The sequence below is a fragment of the Chlorocebus sabaeus genome, chromosome 20 (genome assembly GCF_047675955.1).
Source record: "Chlorocebus sabaeus isolate Y175 chromosome 20, mChlSab1.0.hap1, whole genome shotgun sequence".
Taxonomy (NCBI): Eukaryota; Metazoa; Chordata; class Mammalia; order Primates; family Cercopithecidae; genus Chlorocebus; species Chlorocebus sabaeus.
The window spans coordinates 82,843,292-82,865,658 of NC_132923.1; the positions used below are offsets into that span (position 1 = coordinate 82,843,292).

The window sequence follows — 22,367 nt, forward strand, 5'->3', positions numbered from 1 at the left end:
GTTTGAGGGGACTGACTCCAATTTTGAAAGAAGTTCCATTGCAGGTAAAATGCTATCAAACAACATCATGTGCTCTAGCAAAATATTTTATGAAAGAACAGTCAATCCATGTGGCAAACTTCATTGTCTTATTTTAAGAAATTTCCACAGCAACTCCAACCTTCAGCAACCACCACCCTGATTAGTTAGCATCCATTCACCAACAAAGGAAAGACCCCCCAGCCACCAACAAAACGACTGGAACTTGCTAAAGGCTCAGATAATTGTTAGCATTTTCTTTTCTTTTTTTTTTAAGCAATAAAGTATTTTAAAATTAGGGTATGTACTTTTTTTTGTTTTTTGGAGACAATGCTATTGAATATCTAATAGACTGCTATATAGTGAAAACATAACTTTTATATGCACTAGGAAATGAAAAAGTCTGGTGACTCACTTTACAGTGTTTGCTTTACTGCGGTGGTCTGGAACCAAATCTGCAGTATCTCTGAGGTATGCTAAGCTGCCTTGTTAGTTCACCTGGCCTTCCATTCCAAGCCAACGTGTTATTTCCTGCGGCTCCAATCTATAATCCACAAGCAGAACTTAAGGACAGCAAAAATGTTTATTTGAAAAAATTACTATGTATTGAAAATATACATTAGAAATTATTACATACTTCCATAGCATTCCCCTCCCCCACCACAAAAGTAGAAATATCTGCTTGCTATGCTAATGCCATAGGTAAATTCAAACAAAAAGTAAATCATCCTCAGTCTCCTTTACTCAAACATTAGAGCTGGGGGCCAGAGAAAGGTCAACCTGTATCTACTAATCAATAGGAATTTAACAAGTCCCAGTCATCCACAGCAAGACATACATATTTCTGCTTTGAAGGTTGTGAAGAATTATTCTGTTCTGTCTCTGACTCCTCAAAAGGTCTCTTCTTGCTCTTCTTTGACTCCTGGCTTGAGATAGCTTCGTGTTTCAACACTGGCCCGTGGCAATCTGGGGCTTTCTCTTTATAGAACTGGAGTTTCTCAGAAGAGTTCATGTGGGGGTCTGCCAGGGGACACTTCAGAGGGGCTTCTGCTCGAGACCGCTTCCCATCTGTGACAGAAGTGAAGGGTGATGAGTTCACTACACTGGCATGCTAATCCCCTCATCAGTCTAGGATACCCCCAGGGATATGACAAAGGCCCAAACAGGGTGATATCTGCATTGACTGCATTTTGCCTTGAGTGCCCTGTAAGGTCGCTGTGGTATGCATGCAGGTACAGGTTGAAGGCAAGGACTCATACTACAGTTTGACAGATTTGGATTTAAATCCTAGATCTGCCTCTTCCTAGAAGTGACCGTGGGCAAGTGACTTGTCTGAAATTCTGTTTAATCACCTCTATAGGGATACAAAACCTATTTCATAAGGGTAATATGAAGATAAATGAAATAATGTACATAGATTAGTACAATGCTTGACACACACTAAAAGCCCCCAAAATGTTAGCCTTCATTATTTGAAATCTGGATTTGACTCCGTCTTCTAAGGGCCAAAGAGCAAACGATACAATCTATTTTACATTTTTTTTGGTATGTCCTGGATTCTTACTTGGTACCTTTATATTTTCTTCACTTTGATTTCATCAATTCCTTCTCTTTTAAAATCATGATAAAATATACATAACATAAAGTTTACCATTTGAGCCATTTTTAAGTGTACAGTTCAGCGGTATTAAGGACATTCACATTGTGGTGCAATCATCACCACCATCTCCAGAACTCTTTTTACCTTGTACAAATGAAACTCTGCGCGTATTAAACAATAACTCCCTATTCCTGCCTGTGCCACCCCTGCCTCCCTAGTCACCACCACCATTCTGCCTGTTCTATGAATCTAACTATTCTAGCTACCTTATACAAGAACAATCACGTAGTATTTGTCCTTTTGCGACTAGTTTATTTTGCTTAGCATAACATCTTGCAGGCTCATCCACGTTGTGTCAAAGTTTCCTTACTTTTAAAGCCTGAAATACATTGTACGTACATTTCACATTTTGTTTATCCATTTATCTGTTGATGGACACCTGGGCTGATTCCAACTTCTGGCTACACTTAATTCCTTTTTCATCTTCTGTATTCTATCTACTTTTGTACCACCACAAATCTTTTTTGGAACAAGATGGTACAAAAGTAATTTTAAAAAGCTGTCTTCCTGGTGCTGATGCTGAAAGCTAAGTGTGAACTTATACTGTAAGCTATGCTAAGGGAATACAAGTCTTGGTGATCATAAATAAGCCAATACTACCATAATTAATTTTTCCAAGGAGGGAAAACAGGTGAAACTGCTTTAAGGATGCAAATAAAGGGCAAAAAACTTCAAAGGAAAGGGAATTTCTCACAGAAGCGCTGAGCTGCCGTTCTAGGCTCTGAGGTTTCCCGTGGCTTCACAGCTTCCGCAGTCACACGCTCCCACTGCAGAACGATCTGAAACATATTTGGAAAGATTTGAATCCAAACAAAATCTCGAGATTTTAATCTCAAGCCTTTCTTGTTCCCCCTTTTTCCCTCTCCATAAACACAAACCCCTCTGGGAAATTTTACTTCAGATGCCTGGTGATAAGAATAAGAACCAAGTCAAGTCTGAGTTTTCTGTTCTAATGCAGGAGTTGAGTCAGAATGCAAACACATTGGATATATGTATCTGCATGACTAAGGGAAATCTATAAAGCTGATTTCCCTGTCTATTTTCATCTTTATTCCAAGCTGGAAATAAATTACATACCCTTAAACTAAATATTAAAACTTAAAACTTTAGTCATAAAACTTTCCACACATTCCTAGACTTACTCTCGTGCCTTAAAATACTCCAACTATAACTCAAACTCTTGTATGTAAAACGTCCATGTTTCCATACTCTCATAACATTATCATGACCAGTTTTTACTTTTTAAACTGTTACAAAGATATTTTTATTATAAGCTGCTACCAATTCTTTTAGAAATAAGTGGCTGGGCTCGGTGGCTCATGCCTATAATCCCAGCATTTTGGGAGGCCGAGGCGGGCGGATCACGAGGTCAGGAGATCGAGACCATCCTGGCTAACACAGTGAAACCCCGTCTCTTCTAAAAATACAAAAAAAAAATATTAGCTGGGCATGGTGGTGGGCGCCTGTAGTCCCAGCTCCTCGGGAGGCTGAGGCAGGAGAATGGCGTGAACCTGGGAGGCGGAGCTTGCAGTGAGCTGAGATCACGCCATTGCACTCCAGCCTGGGCGACAGAGCGAGACTCGGTCTCAAAAAAAAAAAAGAAAAGAAATATGCCTGAATATAAACTATACATAAAGAAAAGCTAGGCCGGGCGCGGTGGCTCACACTTGTAATCCCAGCACTTTGGGAGGCCGAGGCAGGCGGATCACAAGGTCAGGAGATCGAGACCATCCTGGCTAACACGGTGAAACCTGGTCTCTACTAAAAATACAAAAAAATTAGCTGGGTGTGGCGGTGGGCGCCTGTAGTCCCAGCTACTCGGGAGGCTGAGGCAGGAGAATGGCGTGAACCCAGGAGGCGGAGCTTGTAGTAAGCTGAGATCATGCCACTGCACTCGAGCCTGGGCGACAGAGTGACTCCGTCTCAGAAAAAAAAAAAAAAAAGCAAGAAAAGCTAATGATCCTCTCAGTATACCACAAATAACAAGAACTTTAAATTTAATATTTTTTTTATTATGGAATGCAATGAAATGATCATAAAAAAAGGTCAAGAAAAACATTTTCAGGACATAGGCAGTACAACACTGAATTTAAGAATATAGTTCCAGGCTAGGCTCAGTAGCTCACACTTGTAATGCCAGCATTTTGAGAGGCCGAGGCAGGCGGATCGCAGTCGAGACCAGGCTAGCCAACATGATGAAACCCTGTCTCTACTAAAAAATACAAAATTTAGCCAGGCGTGGTGGTCCCAGCTACTTGGGAGGCTGAGGCATGAGAATCACTCAAACCCGGGAGGCGGAGGTTGCAGTGAGCCAAGATCACGCCACTGCACTCCAGACTGGGTGACAGAGCAAAACTCTGTCTCAAAAAAAAAAAGAATACAGTTCCAGGCCAGGCACAGTGGCTCACACCTATAATCTTTGCACTTTGGGAGGCCAAGGTGGTAGGATTCCTTGAGCCCAGGAGTTCGAGACCAGCCTGGGCAACATGGCGAAACGCCATCTCTATCTAAAAACAAACAAAAAACCAGTTCCAGAGTTGGCTCCACTACTTAATTGCCAGGGGACCCATGGCAAGTGATTTCTTAGTCTCAATTTCTTCATCTGTTAAGGATCAACGATAGTACACACTCCATAGGGCTATTTTAAGGATTAAACAAGATAATATACATAAAGAGTTTAGCACAGTGTCTGGTATACAAAAGGCACTTAATAAATATTAGTTGCCATCTCTTCTATAATTTCCTGGTGATAAAAATGGGAACAGATTTCAGGGAACACCAGGACGGATTAATCAAACGTGTTGACTCAGTGGACAATAGGGAAAATGGTGCTTCCTTCCACTAAACAGAAATAAGAATGTCAGTAAGAGCTGGTCGGGGATGGGGAAGAAGAAAATGAGTTTGGTTTGGGACAAGCTGAATTTGAGATGGCAGGTGGAGATTTACAGAGGATACCTGGGAATGGGTGTAGTGTCTAGAGAGGAATGCAGAGTCATCCTTGCAAGGACAGCTGGAGCTCTAAGAACACTGAAAGAGCACCTGGGGAGTGTTGAGATGTGGGAGAAGAGGAGAGGAAGAAAGAGGAATCAGCCACAGCCAGAAGAGTGAGAAAGCTGTGGGAGAGCCAGGAGAGAGGCCCAGAGAAAAATAATAAGGCATGCATGTTTCTATCAAATGCTGCAGGAAAGCCAAAGAAGGTAAAGAATATCACCACCCACCTTCAAGAGGACCCTGTCAGGAGAGCAGGAGAGGCCAGAACTAAGTCGCAAGGGAGTAAGAACTGAGTAGGCACCGAGGGGATGGGGCAGACTGGACAGGAAACAATGCACAGCTGCACTGGGGAATGAGAACCATGCTAGAATAAGGACACCTTGCATTTATCTACAGAAAGCAGATGGACAACAAAGAGGGACAAATGAAGACATGGTGGGCAGGGGCAGGAGGGAAAAACCATTATTAGTAATTATCACAAGGGAAACTGGATATCTTCAGGAATAAAATTTTTTAAAAAAGAAAAAAAAGGGCTTGTGACTACAATAAAGGAGAATACTTGTTCTCTCCAATAGTAGGGAAGTAGAATACGGTTGAAGAAATGGAGAAATTCTGAGACAGAAATAGGGAATTAAGTGGACCCCTGTGAGACAAGAATGAGGGCAGGTGAGTGGAGTCAGTCTGCAACAGTTTCAATAACAGATCCCCAAGACATAAGCAAAGCAAAGCACTGCTACCAAGTCCTAGGGGCCCAGCTGAGGGTGGAGGGCAGGACTGCACTGGTCATCAACTTACTCTCAGGTCAGGCTGTCAGGTATTCTACTTGATCCTTCCCAAGCCCTGCTCAAGAGAGAGCCTGGTTTCTGCATTTTATGGATGAAGACAGAGACTGAAAGTTGCTTTAGGTTGTACAGCTATTGGGCTGCTGAGCCAGGATTCCGTGCCCAGGTCTTTCTGGCTCCACAGCCTATGCTCTTTCCACCATGTCACCTGCTATCAAACTGCAGCAAGCCTTTGTAAGACCATCCCACACCTGTCCCAAGTCCACTGGATGCATCTAGGTCTCATACAGCACTAGAAACTTTATCTGGCAATGCACCATGGTAATTCTTTCATCATGCATGTTCTGGACCAAGCTCAGTGTGCTTCTGAAACACAACTCACCAGTCTCCCTGCTTACTGTGGAGAGGTGATGCTACAATCCAGCAGGTAGACAGTTCTACCATTATGCATTATGGCTTGGAGCTAAGAAGGGATCCTGGACAGTTTGGTGGGTCCTCTAGGCCTCCACCAAGAAACACTGGTTAAAAGCATCTAAAGGAGAAAGGCACCAGTCACAGGGAAGGTGACATCTACTTGTGCTGTCCTACTTGGTTACTTTCTCACTTCCAACTTACATAGAAGACTCTGAATCTCACTTAAGTCTGTACTTTACCAAGTGAAGAAAGACCATCAAGACAAAAGGGAGTCAAAGTAAAGTTCTCTCACTGGTAAGACTCAGTGAGAGAGGGACACGAGAGACACTTCCTCACTAAGGCCGTGGGAGGTAAGAAACTTTCCCAAAAGAAAGAGAAGAATCATATTTGAATCCTTATTTGCTGACACCAGAGTTTATTCTCTCTCCTGTATATACATACTACTAAGAGAATCCGTCCTTCTGAAGTTGGGTCAGACTGCTTTTTTGTATAGCAAGCCAGAATTCACTTATTTTCTGAGTCATTTGTAAGATGACATTTTCTCCTAGGTCCAGTAAAGATAAGGCATAATCTAGTGACCAGAGCATGAGATATAAGGTCTGGCATCAATTCTTTAAGTATATGGGCCAGTTATAGCCCATCAGTGTCTCCAATTTGACATGAAGACGACAATTTAGCCAAGGAATACCAAGTGGATTACTGTTTATTCAATGTGTTGGATAAGACACTTGGAATTAAGATGAAAAGCTGCATCAACAGCAGGGAAGAAAAATCTGGAGTACCTGGTCAGCCCAGCCCTCTGTCTTGCAGTTACTATGATCAAATTCCTTCAAAGGCACTTTGGAGTGAACAAGGCCTATGTGGGTCTGGAGCTTGTGCTTGACGGTTTTGATGTCCTAGTGAGGCAGAGACAGATCAGAAATGCAAATGCATTTGGTTAATTCTTACTTGCTTTCAGTAGTAAATAAAGACCATCATAAATACCAGACCTTTCTAAATACCAATTAGCACAGGCAATATCAAATTGCTGAGTCTAGAAAAATGAGTGAAGGAACCAAAAGTCTTACCTTGAGCCCTGTCCCAGAGATATCTAAGCAGTTTAGTTTCCTAAAAGAAAAGAGGTATCCAATGCCTGCATCTGTGATCTCAGGGTTACCTAGATGTCAAAAACAAGGTAGCATTCTGTTACAATATAAATGTTGTTAAAATGACAACCAAAAATAAGCTCAGAAAAAAGTCCAGGCAATGATAAACTACAAAACATTTGAGTTGGCAAACTTTTCAAAGTAAATTAAATACAGAAGTCTGATCTTTACTATTCATAATATAGAAGAGCTACATTCAATGATCCTTAAAGATCCTTTACAGCTCTTACTTTCTAGGAGTTGGGGATGAGCAGAAAAATAAATGAACCAGGTAGTTATCCCAAAGGGTTTAATTTGGAACCATATGAAAACATATATAAACATGTATTAAAATGGTTCACCATACTTTATTCATGGCCATTTCACCTCCAAAGTAAAAGCATTTATTTTAAAAATATATTCAAGGGAACTTAGACACAGATACTATCAACACTCTTACCAACTTGCATTTTTTTTCAGAATCCTTTCTTATATATTACTTTCTCGCGTCAGAGAGTGCTACACTTAGCATCGAGTCCTCAAGGCCATAAGCATACTGCCTGGCACATTATAGACGCTCAAAAAATATCTGGTGAATGAATACACTTCCCTGGGAGGCAGACAGGACACTCATTATTATTCTCATTTTACAAAGGCCAAAACCAATGCTCAAAGTGGTTAAATAACTGGTCCGAAGGTATATAACTGGTAGTAAAAGTGGCAGAGCAAGAAGGGTCCTCGGACCTCAAACCCCTGCTCTTTCTATTCTTTTGGCACCATACTGTCCTGCCATAGAGTCAATGGATGCTCAGTTCAATTGCAAATGATCTCTGTCAACCTCTTACCATTGGAGTCAATGTCTTGTTAATTCGAGTAAGTTATCCATTCATCCAGCTTTTCATCAGGCAAACATTGATAAAAAAGGACCTAGCTGACAGATACCAAGGATCAGAGGCTCAAGGAAAATAAAGATGAGTCAAAAGTCCTTTAAGTATGCAATGAATATGATGAAAGGTATCTCTGTTTGCACACAGCGAGTGACATGGATGAATGTGAAAGGGTTTTTCCTACCCTAAAGAGGTGGTATATGCTGGAAAAGTCATTTGACCAGGAGTCAAGAGTCTCTGGCCTCGGTTCCGCTCTGCCACCAAGTTTCTATGGCACCCTGGAAAGTCACCTTTCCTTTCTTACCTCTAAAATGAAGGGGAAGAACAAGATGATCTCTAAGGCCATTCATCCAACATTAAAATAATCTATATTTTCGAAGAAAACTTACATGATAAGTCTAATAACGTTAGATTCTCAAGGCCTCTTTTCATCACTCGAACTGGTGCTGTCATCTTCCGCACCCCAGCATCAGATAAACAATTATCTTTCAGGTGGAGCTGAGTTACACTAGGGAAACAAAGTACATACATAAATTACTCAGAGTTTGAGACAGTCTAGTTATAAAAACATGCTTTCAACATTTTCATTTAAAAATACAACATATCTTCTACCTCTTGCTATTTCATACCCAATGCATTTAACAGAGTTAAGCTCTTTTGGGCTGGGCATGGTGGCTCACACCTGTAATGTCAGCACTTTGGAAGACTGAGGCTGGAGGATCACTTGGGCCTGGGAGTTAGAGACTCCATCCCTAAAAGAAATTTTTAAAAATTAGCTTGCCAAGGTGCTGTATGCCTGTGGTCCCAGCTACTTGGGAGGCTGAGGCAGGAAGATGGCTTCAACCAAGGATTTCAAAGCTTGCAGTGAGCTATGATCGCACTACTGCACTCCAGCCTAGGAGACTCACAAAAAAAAAAAAAAAAAAAAGAGATTTTTTGGTGCCACTTCAGTTACCAAGTAAGGGTTAATTTAGTGTCATGCAGTACTAATTTCAGAGGGCAGAGGGCACTAAAGGTATATTGTTGAATAAATGGACTTCCACTAAGGGGATAAATATAGTTTAAAACAAAAGCTGCTTTTCTGACACATCGTGTGAAAATCAAAAACATTCTAAATATGTCAGGAAAGGCTGCTAAAGAACTCCTATGAGAATTCTTTTTGCAGAGCACACAATCCTCTAAATTTAACCACCTTTATCAATCTAGATTTTCAGATTGGGTTAATAAAATATACCCATAACCCAATCCATCTGCTGCTAAGCTGGAATTGGTGTATTAATATGCTCCGTTTTCACATAAGAAATCTGAGCCTTGGTGCTGCCTAGGCTCAACAACAGTATCTTTTTATGGGGCAGTAGGTAGGTGTCACTGTCAGAAGCAGGCCTCAGGTAGCAGGTTAGACCCAGGTTTGTAATGCTGTTGTTCTGGGTGTTTATAAAACCACAGAGGAATCCATCTGTCCTCCTCTTTGTTGGTCAGAATAATCTGAGAGCAGTCAGACTATTTGTGAATGGTACAAACTGGGCTATTTCTTTAAATCATGGTTCCTGAAAATAATTTATTTGGCTATCTTTAATAGCTCATTTCCACAAATAATTTCTTTGGCTATCTTTAATAGCTCATTTCCTTTATAGTTGGAGCTCATTGATAGTTAAAGTAGCAAATGATAATGATTATTGACTATGGTATAATGTCTCATCCCTTGCTAGAATAAACTAGGACTGGATAAATAAAGGGCAAAACCCGAGGCGGGCAGATCACCTGAGGTCAGAAGTTCGAGACCAGGCTGGCCAACATGGCAAAACCCCCGTCTCTACTAAAAGTACAAAAATTAGCTGGCGTGGTGAGAGGCGCCTATAATCCCAGCTATCAGGAGGCTGAGGTAAGAGAATAGCTCGAACCCAGGAACTGGAGGTTGCAGTGAGCTGAGATCGCACCACTGCACTCCAGCCTGGACAACAAAAGCAAGACTCCATCTAAAAAAACAAATAAATAGGGCTGGGTGCATTGGCTCACGCCTGTAATCCTAGCACTTTGGGAGGTCAAGGCAGGCGGACCACCTGAGGTCAGGAGTTCGAGACCAGCCTGACCAACATGGAGAAACCCCGTATCTACTGAAAATACAAAATTAGCTGGGCGTGGCGGTGCATGCCTGTAATCCCAGCTACTTGGGAGGCTGAGGCAGGAGAACTGCTTGAACCCTGGCGGGTGGAGGTTGTGGTGAGCTGAGATTGTGCCACTGCATTCCAGCCTGGGCAACAAAAACGAAACTGTCTCAAAAAAAAAAAAAAAAAAAAGAATAAATAAAGGGCAAAACCATTTTTCAACCCAGGTAGCTTCAAGTATTACATGTTTAAATAAAAGTTACTTAGAAAAAGAGAATCAACTAACTGACTTGAGTCAACTGACTGACTTTCTAAGGGTTGTCTAATCTACATTGCTTGTACCAAGTAAATGGAGATTTGGAGATTGAAAATGTTTTAGAAAAAAATAAGCAAATCAACATAAGAAGAGGACGTAATCAGCACTCCTGAAGATAATCCTGTTGGATCAGCCTTTAAAACAATACTGAAACAATTCATCTACAAGTGGTAACAGGTCAGTACCTAGACAGGGCTTCATTGGTGAGATGTTCTAGAAGTTCATGCTCATCTCCAAGCTTGCAACATGAAAGATCCAGGCAGGTCAGCTCCCGGAAAGACTTAATTTCCTCAAGTTTTTCTGAAATCACCAGATACCTATAAAGCACGGAGAGCAATCAATAGCTTCCCCCAACTCCTCTTAAAGCATTACCATTTGCTGATTTCTATCATAGTCAACATCCCACCACCCTATCAGGACACAGTACTATGGAATAAGCAGACTTCACTAATTACTATCAGGGCAAAGGCTTAAGTTTTCAATTAGTAAATGCCTTGAACATCTTTTTATGTGATGGTGAAATAAAAATTCTGAATAATAAATTAAAAAATGTATATTAGCAAAGGAAAGTCACAAGTGAAGACATCTGCTTTGTTATCAGACAGACCTTGGCATTGGTGTTGGGACCTTACCTGAGAATTTCCAAACTTTAGGATACTCAAATTTTTAATTACTAATTCTTTTAAAGTCGCTTTTAATCTAATGCTCAACATCCTGTGATTTGAAAACTGGAGCAAGGTCAAGACCGGTTTCTAATCTGCACATCCCCCAGAACATACCAAGAGATATTTGGCACATCACATTTTATCTTTCCTGAACACTCCCCTGTGCCTTTGTTACCCTAACTTTACTCCAAAAGTATGTACAGCAAGACTGCCACAAGGACTCACTCCAGTCTAGATGGATATTAAGACAAACCCTGAGCACCAGCAACTTAATTACGTTGTAGCACCTTGCCAAGTTGTTATCTGGAAGCGTCAGGGAAGCCTCTGGAGAGGGAAAGGAGATCAAAACAGCATTCCACAGCCCAGGCTGGGGCCTCTGCCCTGCTTTCTAGTGGTTCATCTATCTCAGATGAGGTCAGTGAGAAAAAATGAAAGGGATTAGGTGTGACAGGAAACGGAGAGGAGAGGAACCTAAGAGGACAGGGAAACTGACTTGTGGCAAGAGCAGGCCTCTCTCATTCACCTTCCTCTTGGATGTCTAGAAGCTTCCACAGTAAGATGGTGTGTTAGGATCAGTGGGGTTACACCTAAGAGGTCACACCTCTCTTCCATCAGCAGGATCACAACTGCCAAAAACAGGATGGAATAATCAGAGGGCAAGAGGGGAGTTAATCTCTTTTCTTCCTACTTCCAAACAAAAAAAGATGTACTCAAACTAATGACTGGCCTGGCTGCTAGGTACAGATGGCCTGAGGCACTGATACCCCTTTAAAGGGTGGAACCTAAGCTGTCTGGAGATCGAGCTCAGCTGGGTACACAAAAGAGCCTTATTTACTCAGATGTATTTTAATTGCACTGTAAATACAGCTGCTGTTTTTCACCTTCCAATCACAGAGTTGAAGTGTGTTAATGGGGATTTAGGGGATTACTGGCAATCAGAGAAAGGAAAACACGTATCCTTTGATCAATTAACCAAAAGATTTTTAGTAATTCGGAAACAAGGGTTCTCTGCAAAGGACATAACACTGTGTAATGTGATTAAGAAACATTACGAAACTCAAGGTTGAGGAACAAACGTGTTAGGCCACAGACACTACTAGATGCTAATATAGGACATAATCAAAGCTCTAGGATCTTGCTTGCAACCAGTCTTCCAAATTTTCCCTTAAAGGGTTCAGAACGGTATAGTGGAAAGGCAATAGAAAGAGCACAGACCAGATCTGAGTTTGGATTCTAACAGCCCAATTACTTGTGTGATTGTGAGACAGTTACTTAACCTTTCTGACCCTCAATTTCTCCAGCTACACAATGGGGCCAATGATTACTTCTTTTCAGGATTATTGAGAAAAAGAGAAACAATATTTAAAAATTCCATGGCATCTTGCAGGACCTCATGAAATAGTAGCTATTACTATTATGTCAATAACAAAAGGTGGTATTTTAAAGAAAACATACTTGCCTCCCCGTGACCACCAGCAGGATTAAAAATCACTGGGGTTTCAACACAAAGAAGAGAGTTTTCATAAGGTTGGAATCCAGTTGCAAAGACACTTGCTTCCGGCAGGTAGCTTTGTGACTTAACCCCAAGATAGCAAGTGCCTGCACCTACCCAGTTATTTTATTTTCATTTATTTTTTCAAGTTCATTACTTTTGACCTGAACCCCTTTGTGCTGACAAAACCTCTTGGACTGCAGCTACAGCCCTGGATTGCAAATGCAACCTCAAATTTCCTGCCCTCTATTTTCCTTCAAGGATTCAAAAGAAGAGGGGTTTTTATCACAATTCAAAGTCTTACATTTGAATGAGACAGTCAAGTCTGGAATTGCAGCAATAAAATACGGGCTAAAAGATTATATTCAAAATGTTTCCTGTATTTTCTGGCTGGGCATGGTCGCTCACGCTTGTAATCCCAGCACTTTGGAAGGCTGAGGTGGGTGGATCACTTGAGGTCAGGAGTTCAAAACCAGCCTGGTCAACATGGTGAAACCCTATCTCTACCAAAAAATACAAAACTTAGCTGGGCACGGTCGCAGGCGCCTGTAGTCCCGGCTACTTGGGAGGCTGAGGTGGGAGAATCATCTGAACCTGGAAGGCGGAGGCTGCAGTGAGCCAAGATCACGCCACTGCACTCAAGCCTGAGCAACAGAGTGAAACCCTGTCTCAAAAAGGAAAAAAAAAAAGTTTCCTATATTTTCTGATTATTATATAAATGTAAATGTTTCTTACATTTTCTGATAATGTATCACTTTCATTGAAAAAAATAAAATATAGAAAAGTATAAAGAATATGAAATCAATTCTAATCCCACCATCTAGACTACTTTTTGGTAGGTTTCTTTTTTCTTTCTATCTATGCAGTACATACATTTTAAAAATCTCTTTCTTAGAATATTATCTTAATAGTTACATAATATTTCATCATGTAAATATACTATAATTTGCTTAACCAATTCCCTACTGTTGAACACTTAGTTTTTAGATTTTCACTCATACAAACAGTACTACAATGAACACTCTTTTGTAAAAATATCCGTTCCCGTCTTTGATTATTACATTAGGGATTAGAATAGATTCTTAGTAAGTAGAATTAATGGGTCAAACAAACAGTATGAATGTTTTCAAGGTTCTTGATACATATTGCCAATCTGCTTCCAGAAATGCTACACTAATTTATGTCCTCATCAAATGTGAATGAAAAGTGCTATTCTCATTCCAATCCGACCAATCTGCCACTACAACAGTATCCAGATATTGCAAATGGATAAACAGCATTTTCAATAGCATGGGAAATATTAAGCTATAAAGGTAGGTGGGGAAAAAACAGAATACAAGTTGTACAAAGTATATATTCCCAAATGCATAAAAATAATATATTTGAAAATGATCACGTGAAATTATGAATTTTTTAGTACCATAATTTTATGTATTCCCCAAATAGTATATATTGCTTTCATAAAATAATTTTAAAACAAGATATACATCACAATTCTATTTTGCCACTGTTCTAACTTTTCAACAACGAACATAAATAACTTGGAAGAAAAAATGAAGGGTAAAATGTATTTTAAATGCATAAGCTACAATGAAATATTGCTTGACTTTTTCCTTTAGGCAAGGTAATTTTTTTCCTTTCCACTGGCAGCAGCTCCAAGCCCAGCCACGACTGAGACCATAGTCCAGAGACAGAGCTTTCAAGGTGCCTGCTCAGTTTATGAGCCAAGTTTCTGTCCCTTTCTACATGTGTTTATGTCTTTTCTTTTTAAAATACAGTATTTGGCCTGTGGTGAAACCATTAATTCTATGAGCTGATTAAATAAAGATCATTTTTCCTTTATTAAGCATATGAGCTTACCTTCTGTTTTCAGATATGGCTTTCTCTTATATACATTTTTTGTTCAGCCCTTGTTATAATGCTCATACAGATAAGCTGCCGGCTGGGCACACTGGCTCACGCCTGTAATCCCAGCACTTTGGAAGGCTGAGGCGGGTGGATCACCTGAGGTCAGGAGTTTGAGACAAGCCTGGCCAACGTGGTGAAACCCTGTATTACTAAAAATACAAAAAATTAGCCGGGCGTGGTGGTGGGTGCCTGTAATCCCAGCTACTTAGGAGGCTGAGTCAGGAGAATTGCTTAAATCTGGGAGGCGAAGGTTGCAGTGAGAGATTGCGCCACTGCACTCCAACCTGGGAAACAAGAGTGAAACTCCATCTCAAAAAAAAAAAAAGAAAAAAAACAGTAAGCTGCCTTTCAGGTCTAATCACAGAATAGTTCATACAGTAGTATACAATAAAGCTATTTTAAAAACCTACAAGTAGGCCAGGCACGGTGGCTCACGCCTGTAATCCCAGCACTTTGGGAGGCTGAGGTGGGCGGATCACGAGGTCAAGAGATCGACACCATCCTGGCCAGCATGGTGAAATCCTGTCTCTACTAAAAATACAAAAATCATGGTGGCACATGCCCGTAATCCCAGCTACTGGGGAGGCTGAGGCAGGCGAATCGCTTGAACCAGGCAGTTGGAGGTTGCAGTGTGAGCTGAGATGCCACTGCCACTCCAGCCTAGTGACAGAGTGAGACTGTCTCAAAAGAAGAAGAAAAAAAAAAACCTACCAGTATTGATGATAAATGATTTTCAAATTATGTGAAGAAAGCAAGGTCCATTAGAATGTACGCAGGATGCTGCCATTTGTATAACAAAGAAGGGAACTACACAAACATGTATGTGCGTAGAACATCTCTAGAATGGTATTTTAAAAACTGGTAACAGTATTTGGTCTCTGGGGAGAGGAAACTGGAGATGAGATAGGAAGAAGGCTTCTGTTTCATTTTATGCCCCTCTGTGTTTGTGTTTAAATTGTTTGCCTTGTATATTTTTATTGTTTTTTGCAAGTTTAAAAAGAAATTAGATGTTTTGAAAGTGTTTTTACATGATGGTAGAGTAAAAATTTTAAATAAAGCATATGAGCAAAGGCAAGTCACAAGAGAAAAAATATCTGCTTTGTTAGACTATAGACCTTAATGTAGGGACTTTATCTGAGAATTGCCAAACTTTAGGATATTTGAAATTTTAATCACCCAATCTTTTAAGGTCATTTTTTATCTAATGGTCAGTATTTAGTGGTCTGAAAACCAAAAACAGGCCCCAAAACTCTGGATACTAATCTCCCCACCTGCAAGAGCATATCAAGAGATATTTGGCAGATCACATTTTGTCTTTTCTATTTTCTCTTTGAAAGCTGGTAGAAGAATATTTTCTACTTAATGGAGGAGCTGTGACAACTAATCCTTGTAAAATGATTTCAGAATAAAGTTAAGTGTCGTCTCGTCTAAGACGTGAGGAGAAGGAAGAGTGATTTTTTCAATATGGTCTTTCACTTTGTATATGGAAGTTCTAAACTGAAGTGCTATTTGATGAGGGAAGCCCCTGAGCCCACTAAGCCCCAGAGCTTGACAGAATTTACACACCCAATAAAATGCTGAATAACCTAATTAGAACACCCACCTGTTTCGCAAACACAGGGAGCAAAGCACCAAACTTCCATAGGCCTCAGTGAATTTCTGTAAAGCCCTCAGCCCTGCACCTGGCTCAGTGAATTTCTGTCTGGCTTCAGCAGCAGAGAACAGCTTTTCGGCAATCTGCTCAGGAAAGCCAATAAGGGAATCAATGTGATCCACATTGTCGGAGATGAAGCCCAGGACAAGGCTGAAGAGGGATTTGGCGGAGTACCGAAGATTCCCCTCCCGGGTATATGTGAAGATGAAATGATCAGTCTTCTCTTTCCGTGCAGTGTCGTCTTCCCTGTTCATGCAAAGCTCCACAGAAAAGCCTTTGGGGAATAGTCTGAAAGGCCTTGGCTTCTGCAGGCTACTCCTGACACCATCCAGAGCCAGATTGACCATGTGCAGCTGCCCATTTTCTCGCACGTAGATGGGCCCTGGGTCTAGGTGGTTTTCTGAGCTGAGGTAGTAAGACATTGCCTTGGTAGCAACTGTGAAAGCAAGGCACAGGGAAGCAAATCCAATTAAAATGCCATTTGTAACATGTAACTTCATCTTGCTGTGCCCAGGGCTTTATGAGCCTACCAGGCAGGACTGGTGGCTGTTTTAGGAAAAGCAAAACTTACCAGTTGCCTGGGAACTTTGGCATTCGAGGTTGCCTTTATTGCCTCTACCTGGAATGCCCCTTCCTACTCTCCCCTTTTTCTTGTTTATCTGGCCATCTCCTACTCATCTTTCAAAACCCAGGTCAAGGCCGGACGCAGAGGCTCACGCCTGTAATCCCAGCACTTTGGGAGGCCGAGGCGGGTGGATCACCTGAGGTCAGGAGTTCGAGACCAGCCTGGCCAACATGGTGAAACCCCATCTCTACTAAAAATACAAAAATTAGCCGAGTGTGTGCCTGTCGTTCCAGCTACTCGGAAGGCTGAGGCAAAAGAACCGCTTGAACCCAGGAGACAGAGGTTACGGTAAGCCAAGATCGTTTCACTGCACTCCAGCCTGGGTGACAAGAGCAAGACTCCAAAACAACAACAACAACAACAACAACAAAAACCCCAGGTCAAAATCTCATCTTTAAAATTCACACTAAGGAAGTTGTCACAGATGTCAGCAAAGATTCATTTATGTGTAAATTAATGGCAGTAAGTTTATATTAGCAAAACAATTGGAAAATAACCTAAATGTCCAATAATTGGGATGTTAATAAATACATTACGACTTATACTTACCATGGAATGTGATAAAGTGATTAAAATTATAAATTTTTAAAAAACGTGTTTACACACAGAAAAAAGACTAGAAATAAATAACTTCCTGGCTAGCTTGACACAGTCCACAAACTTCTTGGTTGCGTTTGGTTCACTGTTCTATTTATTTGTTTCTGAGTCTGCCATCTGCTGCTTTGAGCTCCTTGAGAGGAGGAACCACGCTGAATTCATGCAGACTCTATAACACAGTGCCCTGGCATCTTATAGTCCCTGAGCAGATAGTGCGCAACCAACGTTTACTCATTTGCTAAATTTTACAAAGACCAAAAGTAACAGGATTTTTTTAAAATCTAGAAATAAAACACCTCCACTACAAGAGCTACATAAAAGCTATTCTAGCCTTTGGACACTTTGTATCTATTAAAGTTCTATTAGGGCAGTTTTAACATAAAAAAGTCAAACAGTTGGGCATTTCTGCAGTCATGTGGGTAATATTATGTGCCCAAGAACTGGAATACTTGTTTTCCTCCTGAGTAACCGTGAGATTTCAAAATACATGAAAAAGTGCTATGTTAAATAAAATGAAGGTATTTATTTGATGATCATTTCTACAATTTTAAGGGAGAAGAGAGGTAGAATATCATACAGGCCTGATAATATCCCTAAAAGAATCTGATTGAGTTTTAGAGTGAACCAACTCAGCTTCTTCTGCATCAATGTGGGGCCACAATGTGGCCCTGAAGCCACTTACGAGTGTCAGCCACATTTAAGTCCGTGATCAAAAATGCTGAGTCTCTGGAGATGAAACAATGGTCCTGTGTGTGGGAATCAGTACTATCCATGTTTCTCTCAAGGATAATTATGTGTATAAAAGCACGAGAGAAGTATTCTGCCTAGCTCTAGAGCCTCACCCTTTCCTGCTCACCTCCTTATGTCCTACAATCTTTGGCCCTGTCATACTACCCAGGTAAACTGGCCATGCTCTCATGTCCCACTGGCCATTGCCCATTCTGTTCCCTTTGGCTGGAACATCCTGCTCTGCCTCCCTGACCTAGCTAATTTCTACTCATCATTAACATTGTCCCTCTTCTGGGAAACCTTCCCTAACCCCTGCACCAGTATGTGCCTGTCTGGTTTTCCCAGAGCACCTAGTCTCTCCTACATAGCACTTAGAACCATGTACTATGTCTGTTCACTTGTTAATGTACCCGAGTGGTGAGCTTTTTGAAGGCAAGGTACTTATTTGATTCATCTATCTTTCCCAGGCCTGACATAGTGCCTAGTACTAAGTAAGCCCTCAAAAGATATTTGCTGAACTGTATGAAAGGAAGGGTAAGACCTCAAAGGACAAACTTAGTGCTCTCAGTTGCAGGGCCTGCTGATACCGTTGCTAGGAGCCAGCTCCTTTTCCAGGCAACAGCTGCAGGCTCCTCCCCCACTTGCCAGACCATTCTGCAGGTGGCAGAGGCAAAGCACACGATGGGAGTATATTGCTACTGGTACTACAAGGGGTGGGAGACAACTAAACTAAAAAACGGGGAAAAAAATTCTGTCACAGTGCTAGCTCTTACAACCCATACTTCTCTCTTGCCGGCATTTACAGCGCCTGCTGCTAAGGAGATGCCTCATTTATTCTGAGCTCTTCTTCCAGTAGGGATGAGCATCTGGACCCTCCAACCTTGCAGACCTTAATTTTGACTGAGGAAGTAAAACAGATGTCCTTTGGTTTTTATCCCTGTCATTTAACATTCAGAGCTCTACTCTACCTGTAGATCAGAAAGCAGATGCTAGGTATGGCCCTAAAAAGGACTGACGTGATTTTAACAACAGAAAGACAAATTCTATGGAAGATACCCTATTATAGTGGATGAATACACTGTGAACTCCCTGAGCAATGAAACAGGGTCTGCCCATCTGTATTGCCCCCAACCCTCACCCCAATAGTGTCTTCCACAAATACTGTTGTAAAATGGACAAATGGATGGATGGCTGGGTGAGTGGGTGACCACTTCAGATGAAAATTAGAAGTCTGATTCCATCCAGCAGAGGGCACAAGCAGCTTGGGACTAGAGTAAGGACCCTAATCTGGGCTCCTCAAAATCTGGGATGCTTTGGCTTCCAGGGATCATTTTCAAAAAAAGGGAACGGTTCTGGTTTTTTGTTTGTTTTTCTTTAGATTACCCATCAAATACCATTTCTCTTTCTAAATGAGGAAAAAATAAATACAATTTTTTCCTGGAGAGTAAACCCACATCATTTGTCCAGAAGCCACTGGAGGAATTGACTTTGGTTCAGGAATCCTTTAATTTCTACTACTAAATCAGCACATCCTGCATTCTCCCAAAAAGGAGCTTCCTGAGAGTCTATGAGGTACTATAACATGATCTAAGCATTAAATTAACATTTGAACCCTTCAAGGCTAAGGACCAGAAAGGCAAGAGAATTCTACATAAAACTTCTCTACTTCTCTTTTGACCCTCACTAATGTACAGGATGGTGTACAGGGTGGTGTATTACAAATGGACCTGTTCTAAACCACGGTGAAAACCCCATCCAAATTGAAAAATTAAAATACTTAGTCACTACAATAATAACAATGTCCAATGTATATCGTAGTAGCTGTATTATATATTGGATCAAGAGTAACAGCGACATTTTGATAGTCTCCCAGCCTGCTACAATAAGGCAGCTTTGTAACCCATACGACAGCATAGAAAAATATTATAATCATGTATGTTCTAGCATTTGGTCACCACAAGAGAGCCAAAGTTACCACGAAGTGTACCATTTCATCAAATGAATGAAACATAGCTGTATTACATTAAAAACTCAGTTCTATACAGCTTTCTTGAAAAAGGCCAGATAAAATTATTGATACTACACATGACAGTTTTTTAGACCTTGAATCCAGTTTTCCAAGCAAAAAGCATGACTATCCCAGTCAGGTGAACTGGGGTTATCAGGGAGCCCACAGGGTAAAATTATGAGCTGAATTTACAGCTAATTTGAAGAGAAGAAGAAGAAAATACCTAACTTCAGAAGATAAAGTAAGATAAAAATCCCCTAAGAATAGTAAGTTGTAGGAATAACTATGATGTTTAACGATACTGGATGATGGCTACCATTTATTAAGCACCTACCAGTTGCCAAGCACTGTGTTAGGTACTATATAAGTGATCTCATGTAATCTCTAATGAACCTATGAGGTCAGTATTGCCTTTTAATAGACAAAGAGACCCACGGAAATAAAATAACTTACTCTAGAACAGAGCTAGTAAGTGGCAGAGCCAGAATTCAATCTCAGGGTCGCATTACTGCAAAGCTCAAGCTCTTTCCTTGGCATGATGCTGTTTCTCAAGACTAAAAATATGACATCAGCCTTAAGGATAGAAAAAAAAAATGTGAAAAATTAATCTCACCCACCTGTTTGATCCCTCTAGTATTCACTGGTTGAAGCCTGAGGGGAGGGAGAAGGGATAAGATTGAAAAAAAAAAAAACGAAAACCGGTGCACATCTAGGGAAAGAGCTGGTGGGAACAGAGCCAGGACAGTTACAACGAGGCCTCCCTTCTTCCCTCTGCCAGGCCCAAAATGAGCTACATCCATACACCAGGAGAACATCTGCCAGCCCATGGCCTTCATCCCAAGGCTGCCGACACTTAGTTTATCTGAAAATGCAGTATTCTTGGGAAAATTTCTAAATAAAAACCTGAACAGAAACTAAACTGTGGGTAGTTCTAAATCAGCAATAACCAACAATCCACCTTCATTGTTCTGTGTGTCCCCATTCTTCAATTTTCAACTTTCCTCACTACTTTTTTCCTATAATATGCACTTTACTACCTGCCTTCTCACCCATACCTTTTCCTCTCTCAGGCTCCCTACTGCCCCCCAAGAACATGCCAATCTCTCCCACAATGTGACTCTTAACAACTCTAGCGCTTCTCACACCAAAAATCCTAACCCCACTCCCTTCGCTCACCTCAGCTCCCCTGCCCACCTCAAGCCTCAGACCCTTCCAGCCCTTCCGTGCTCCTGCTGAAAGGTGGCTTGCTTGTTCCACAGACCCAACCCTTCCAACCTCCAATCTCCCAACCTCCACCTGCCTCCCTTTCTTTCCCCAACTCCTCCACCCCCACTCCTTCCCTCCACCATCTATTCTTCCCGTCTTCCCACTCTAGGGGCTTCCCTCTCCTAGGCCCCCAATCTCTCCAACCCTTTCCTTGCCTTCTGTTCTCAATCTTCAAGACCCTCTTCCTTCACGCCTATCCCTAACTTGGCATTCCACACCCCCAACTTTTCTTCCCTGTCCCCAAGACCCCACCCTCTCTATTCCTATCCTAGCTCCTTTCCTCCTTGAACCCCTAAAATCCCATTTCCTTTCCCCATTCCTTCTTCCCGCTCTCTCCCCACGCATGCCTTCGTTCCGCTCTCTCCCCACGCATGCCTCTCCCCGAGCCCACCCAGGTTAATCCTGCTCCCTATCCCACCCCGGCCCCGAACCCCAATTCTCACACGTCCCCATAGCCTGCCCCCGCACCCCTACGCCACCCTTAAACCCATCGTCCACACCCATATACCTCATCCTCCCCTCAACCCGCGCCCCGCCGTCCCTCTCGGGCTTCCCCTCCCCCACCCCGCCGCTCCCTAACACCCCGCCCCCGCTCCCACACGCAACCCGGGGCCCCGCGAGCGGCCCGGCCCGCGGCCGCCACCTACCTGTGCCCCTGCCCGGGGCAGCGAGCGGCAGCTCCTCTGTGGCGGCTCCCTCCTCCCGCGGCGCGGCTGACGGGGAAGGGCTCAGCACCCCGGGCACAAAGCTAGGGAGGGTGGGACACAGCGAAGGTGGGAGGAGGGAGAGGGCTAGGGGCAACCAGGCGCCGTGGGACCGCGGGACCGGCTGGGACGGGGGCAAGGCTGGGCCGGGGAGGCGCGCGTGCGCGGGCCCCGGCACGAAGGCGGGGCCGGGTCTAGAGGCGGGGCCGGGCCCCAGGCAGGCGACCCGAGGGCCGAGGGTTTGGAACTAGCAGAGGTGGGCCCTGCGCGTGCGTGCTCGCGGGAGGGCGGAGCCCCTGGGTCCTGCGGCCCCAGGGATACAGCTGAGCTGGGGGAGGGTAGGCAGCGCAAGTCCTGGGACTGCCCTGGGGAAAGGCCCTCGGGAGTGGTTGCGCATCTTGGCCCGCGAAGTAATGGGAGCT

At 42.4% G+C, this 22,367-nt stretch overlaps 2 protein-coding genes across 6 annotated transcripts in view; one reads left to right on the top strand and one right to left on the bottom strand.

The window, feature by feature from the left end:
• Positions 1-582: 582 nt before the first annotated feature.
• LRRC42 (leucine rich repeat containing 42) lies at positions 583-22,350 on the bottom strand. 3 transcript variants are annotated; one of them, XM_007978680.3, is made up of 9 exons: positions 21,889-22,350; positions 20,593-20,626; positions 15,966-16,452; positions 10,483-10,614; positions 8,266-8,384; positions 6,933-7,021; positions 6,648-6,761; positions 2,373-2,457; positions 583-1,086 (listed from the first exon to the last, which is right to left on the bottom strand). In XM_007978680.3, exons 3-9 carry the CDS (start codon positions 16,436-16,438, stop codon positions 812-814), a joined length of 1,287 nt encoding a protein of 428 aa, XP_007976871.2. In that variant the 5' UTR covers positions 16,439-16,452; positions 20,593-20,626; positions 21,889-22,350; the 3' UTR covers positions 583-811. The 3 variants fall into 3 exon arrangements, with proteins under 3 accessions (XP_007976871.2, XP_007976872.2, XP_072863374.1); XM_007978681.3 differs by lacking the exon at positions 20,593-20,626; XM_073007273.1 differs by lacking the exons at positions 20,593-20,626; positions 21,889-22,350 and adding an exon at positions 20,429-20,531.
• Positions 22,133-22,367, top strand: part of IFT25 (intraflagellar transport 25) — a 50,214-nt gene continuing 49,979 nt past the window's right edge. The window contains exon 1 of one of the 3 annotated variants that reach the window (XM_007978674.3): positions 22,133-22,201. The gene's annotated coding sequence lies outside the window, so the exon portion shown is untranslated. The remainder of the gene's footprint in view (positions 22,202-22,367) is intronic. The other 2 variants (XM_073007281.1, XM_073007289.1) reach the window with 2 other exon arrangements.

Excerpts from the sequence above, each read along its gene's own strand:
- LRRC42 (XM_007978681.3), bottom strand. The coding sequence starts at position 16,438 with ATGTCTTACTACCTCAGCTCAGAAAACCACCTAGACCCAGGGCCCATC. Across the intron at positions 10,615-15,965 it reads TCCCTGTGTTTGCGAAACAG|GTATCTGGTGATTTCAGAAA; the intron begins GTGGGTGTTCTA and ends CGTGCTTTATAG. Across the intron at positions 2,458-6,647 it reads CAGAGGGCTGGGCTGACCAG|ATCGTTCTGCAGTGGGAGCG; the intron begins GTACTCCAGATT and ends AATATGTTTCAG.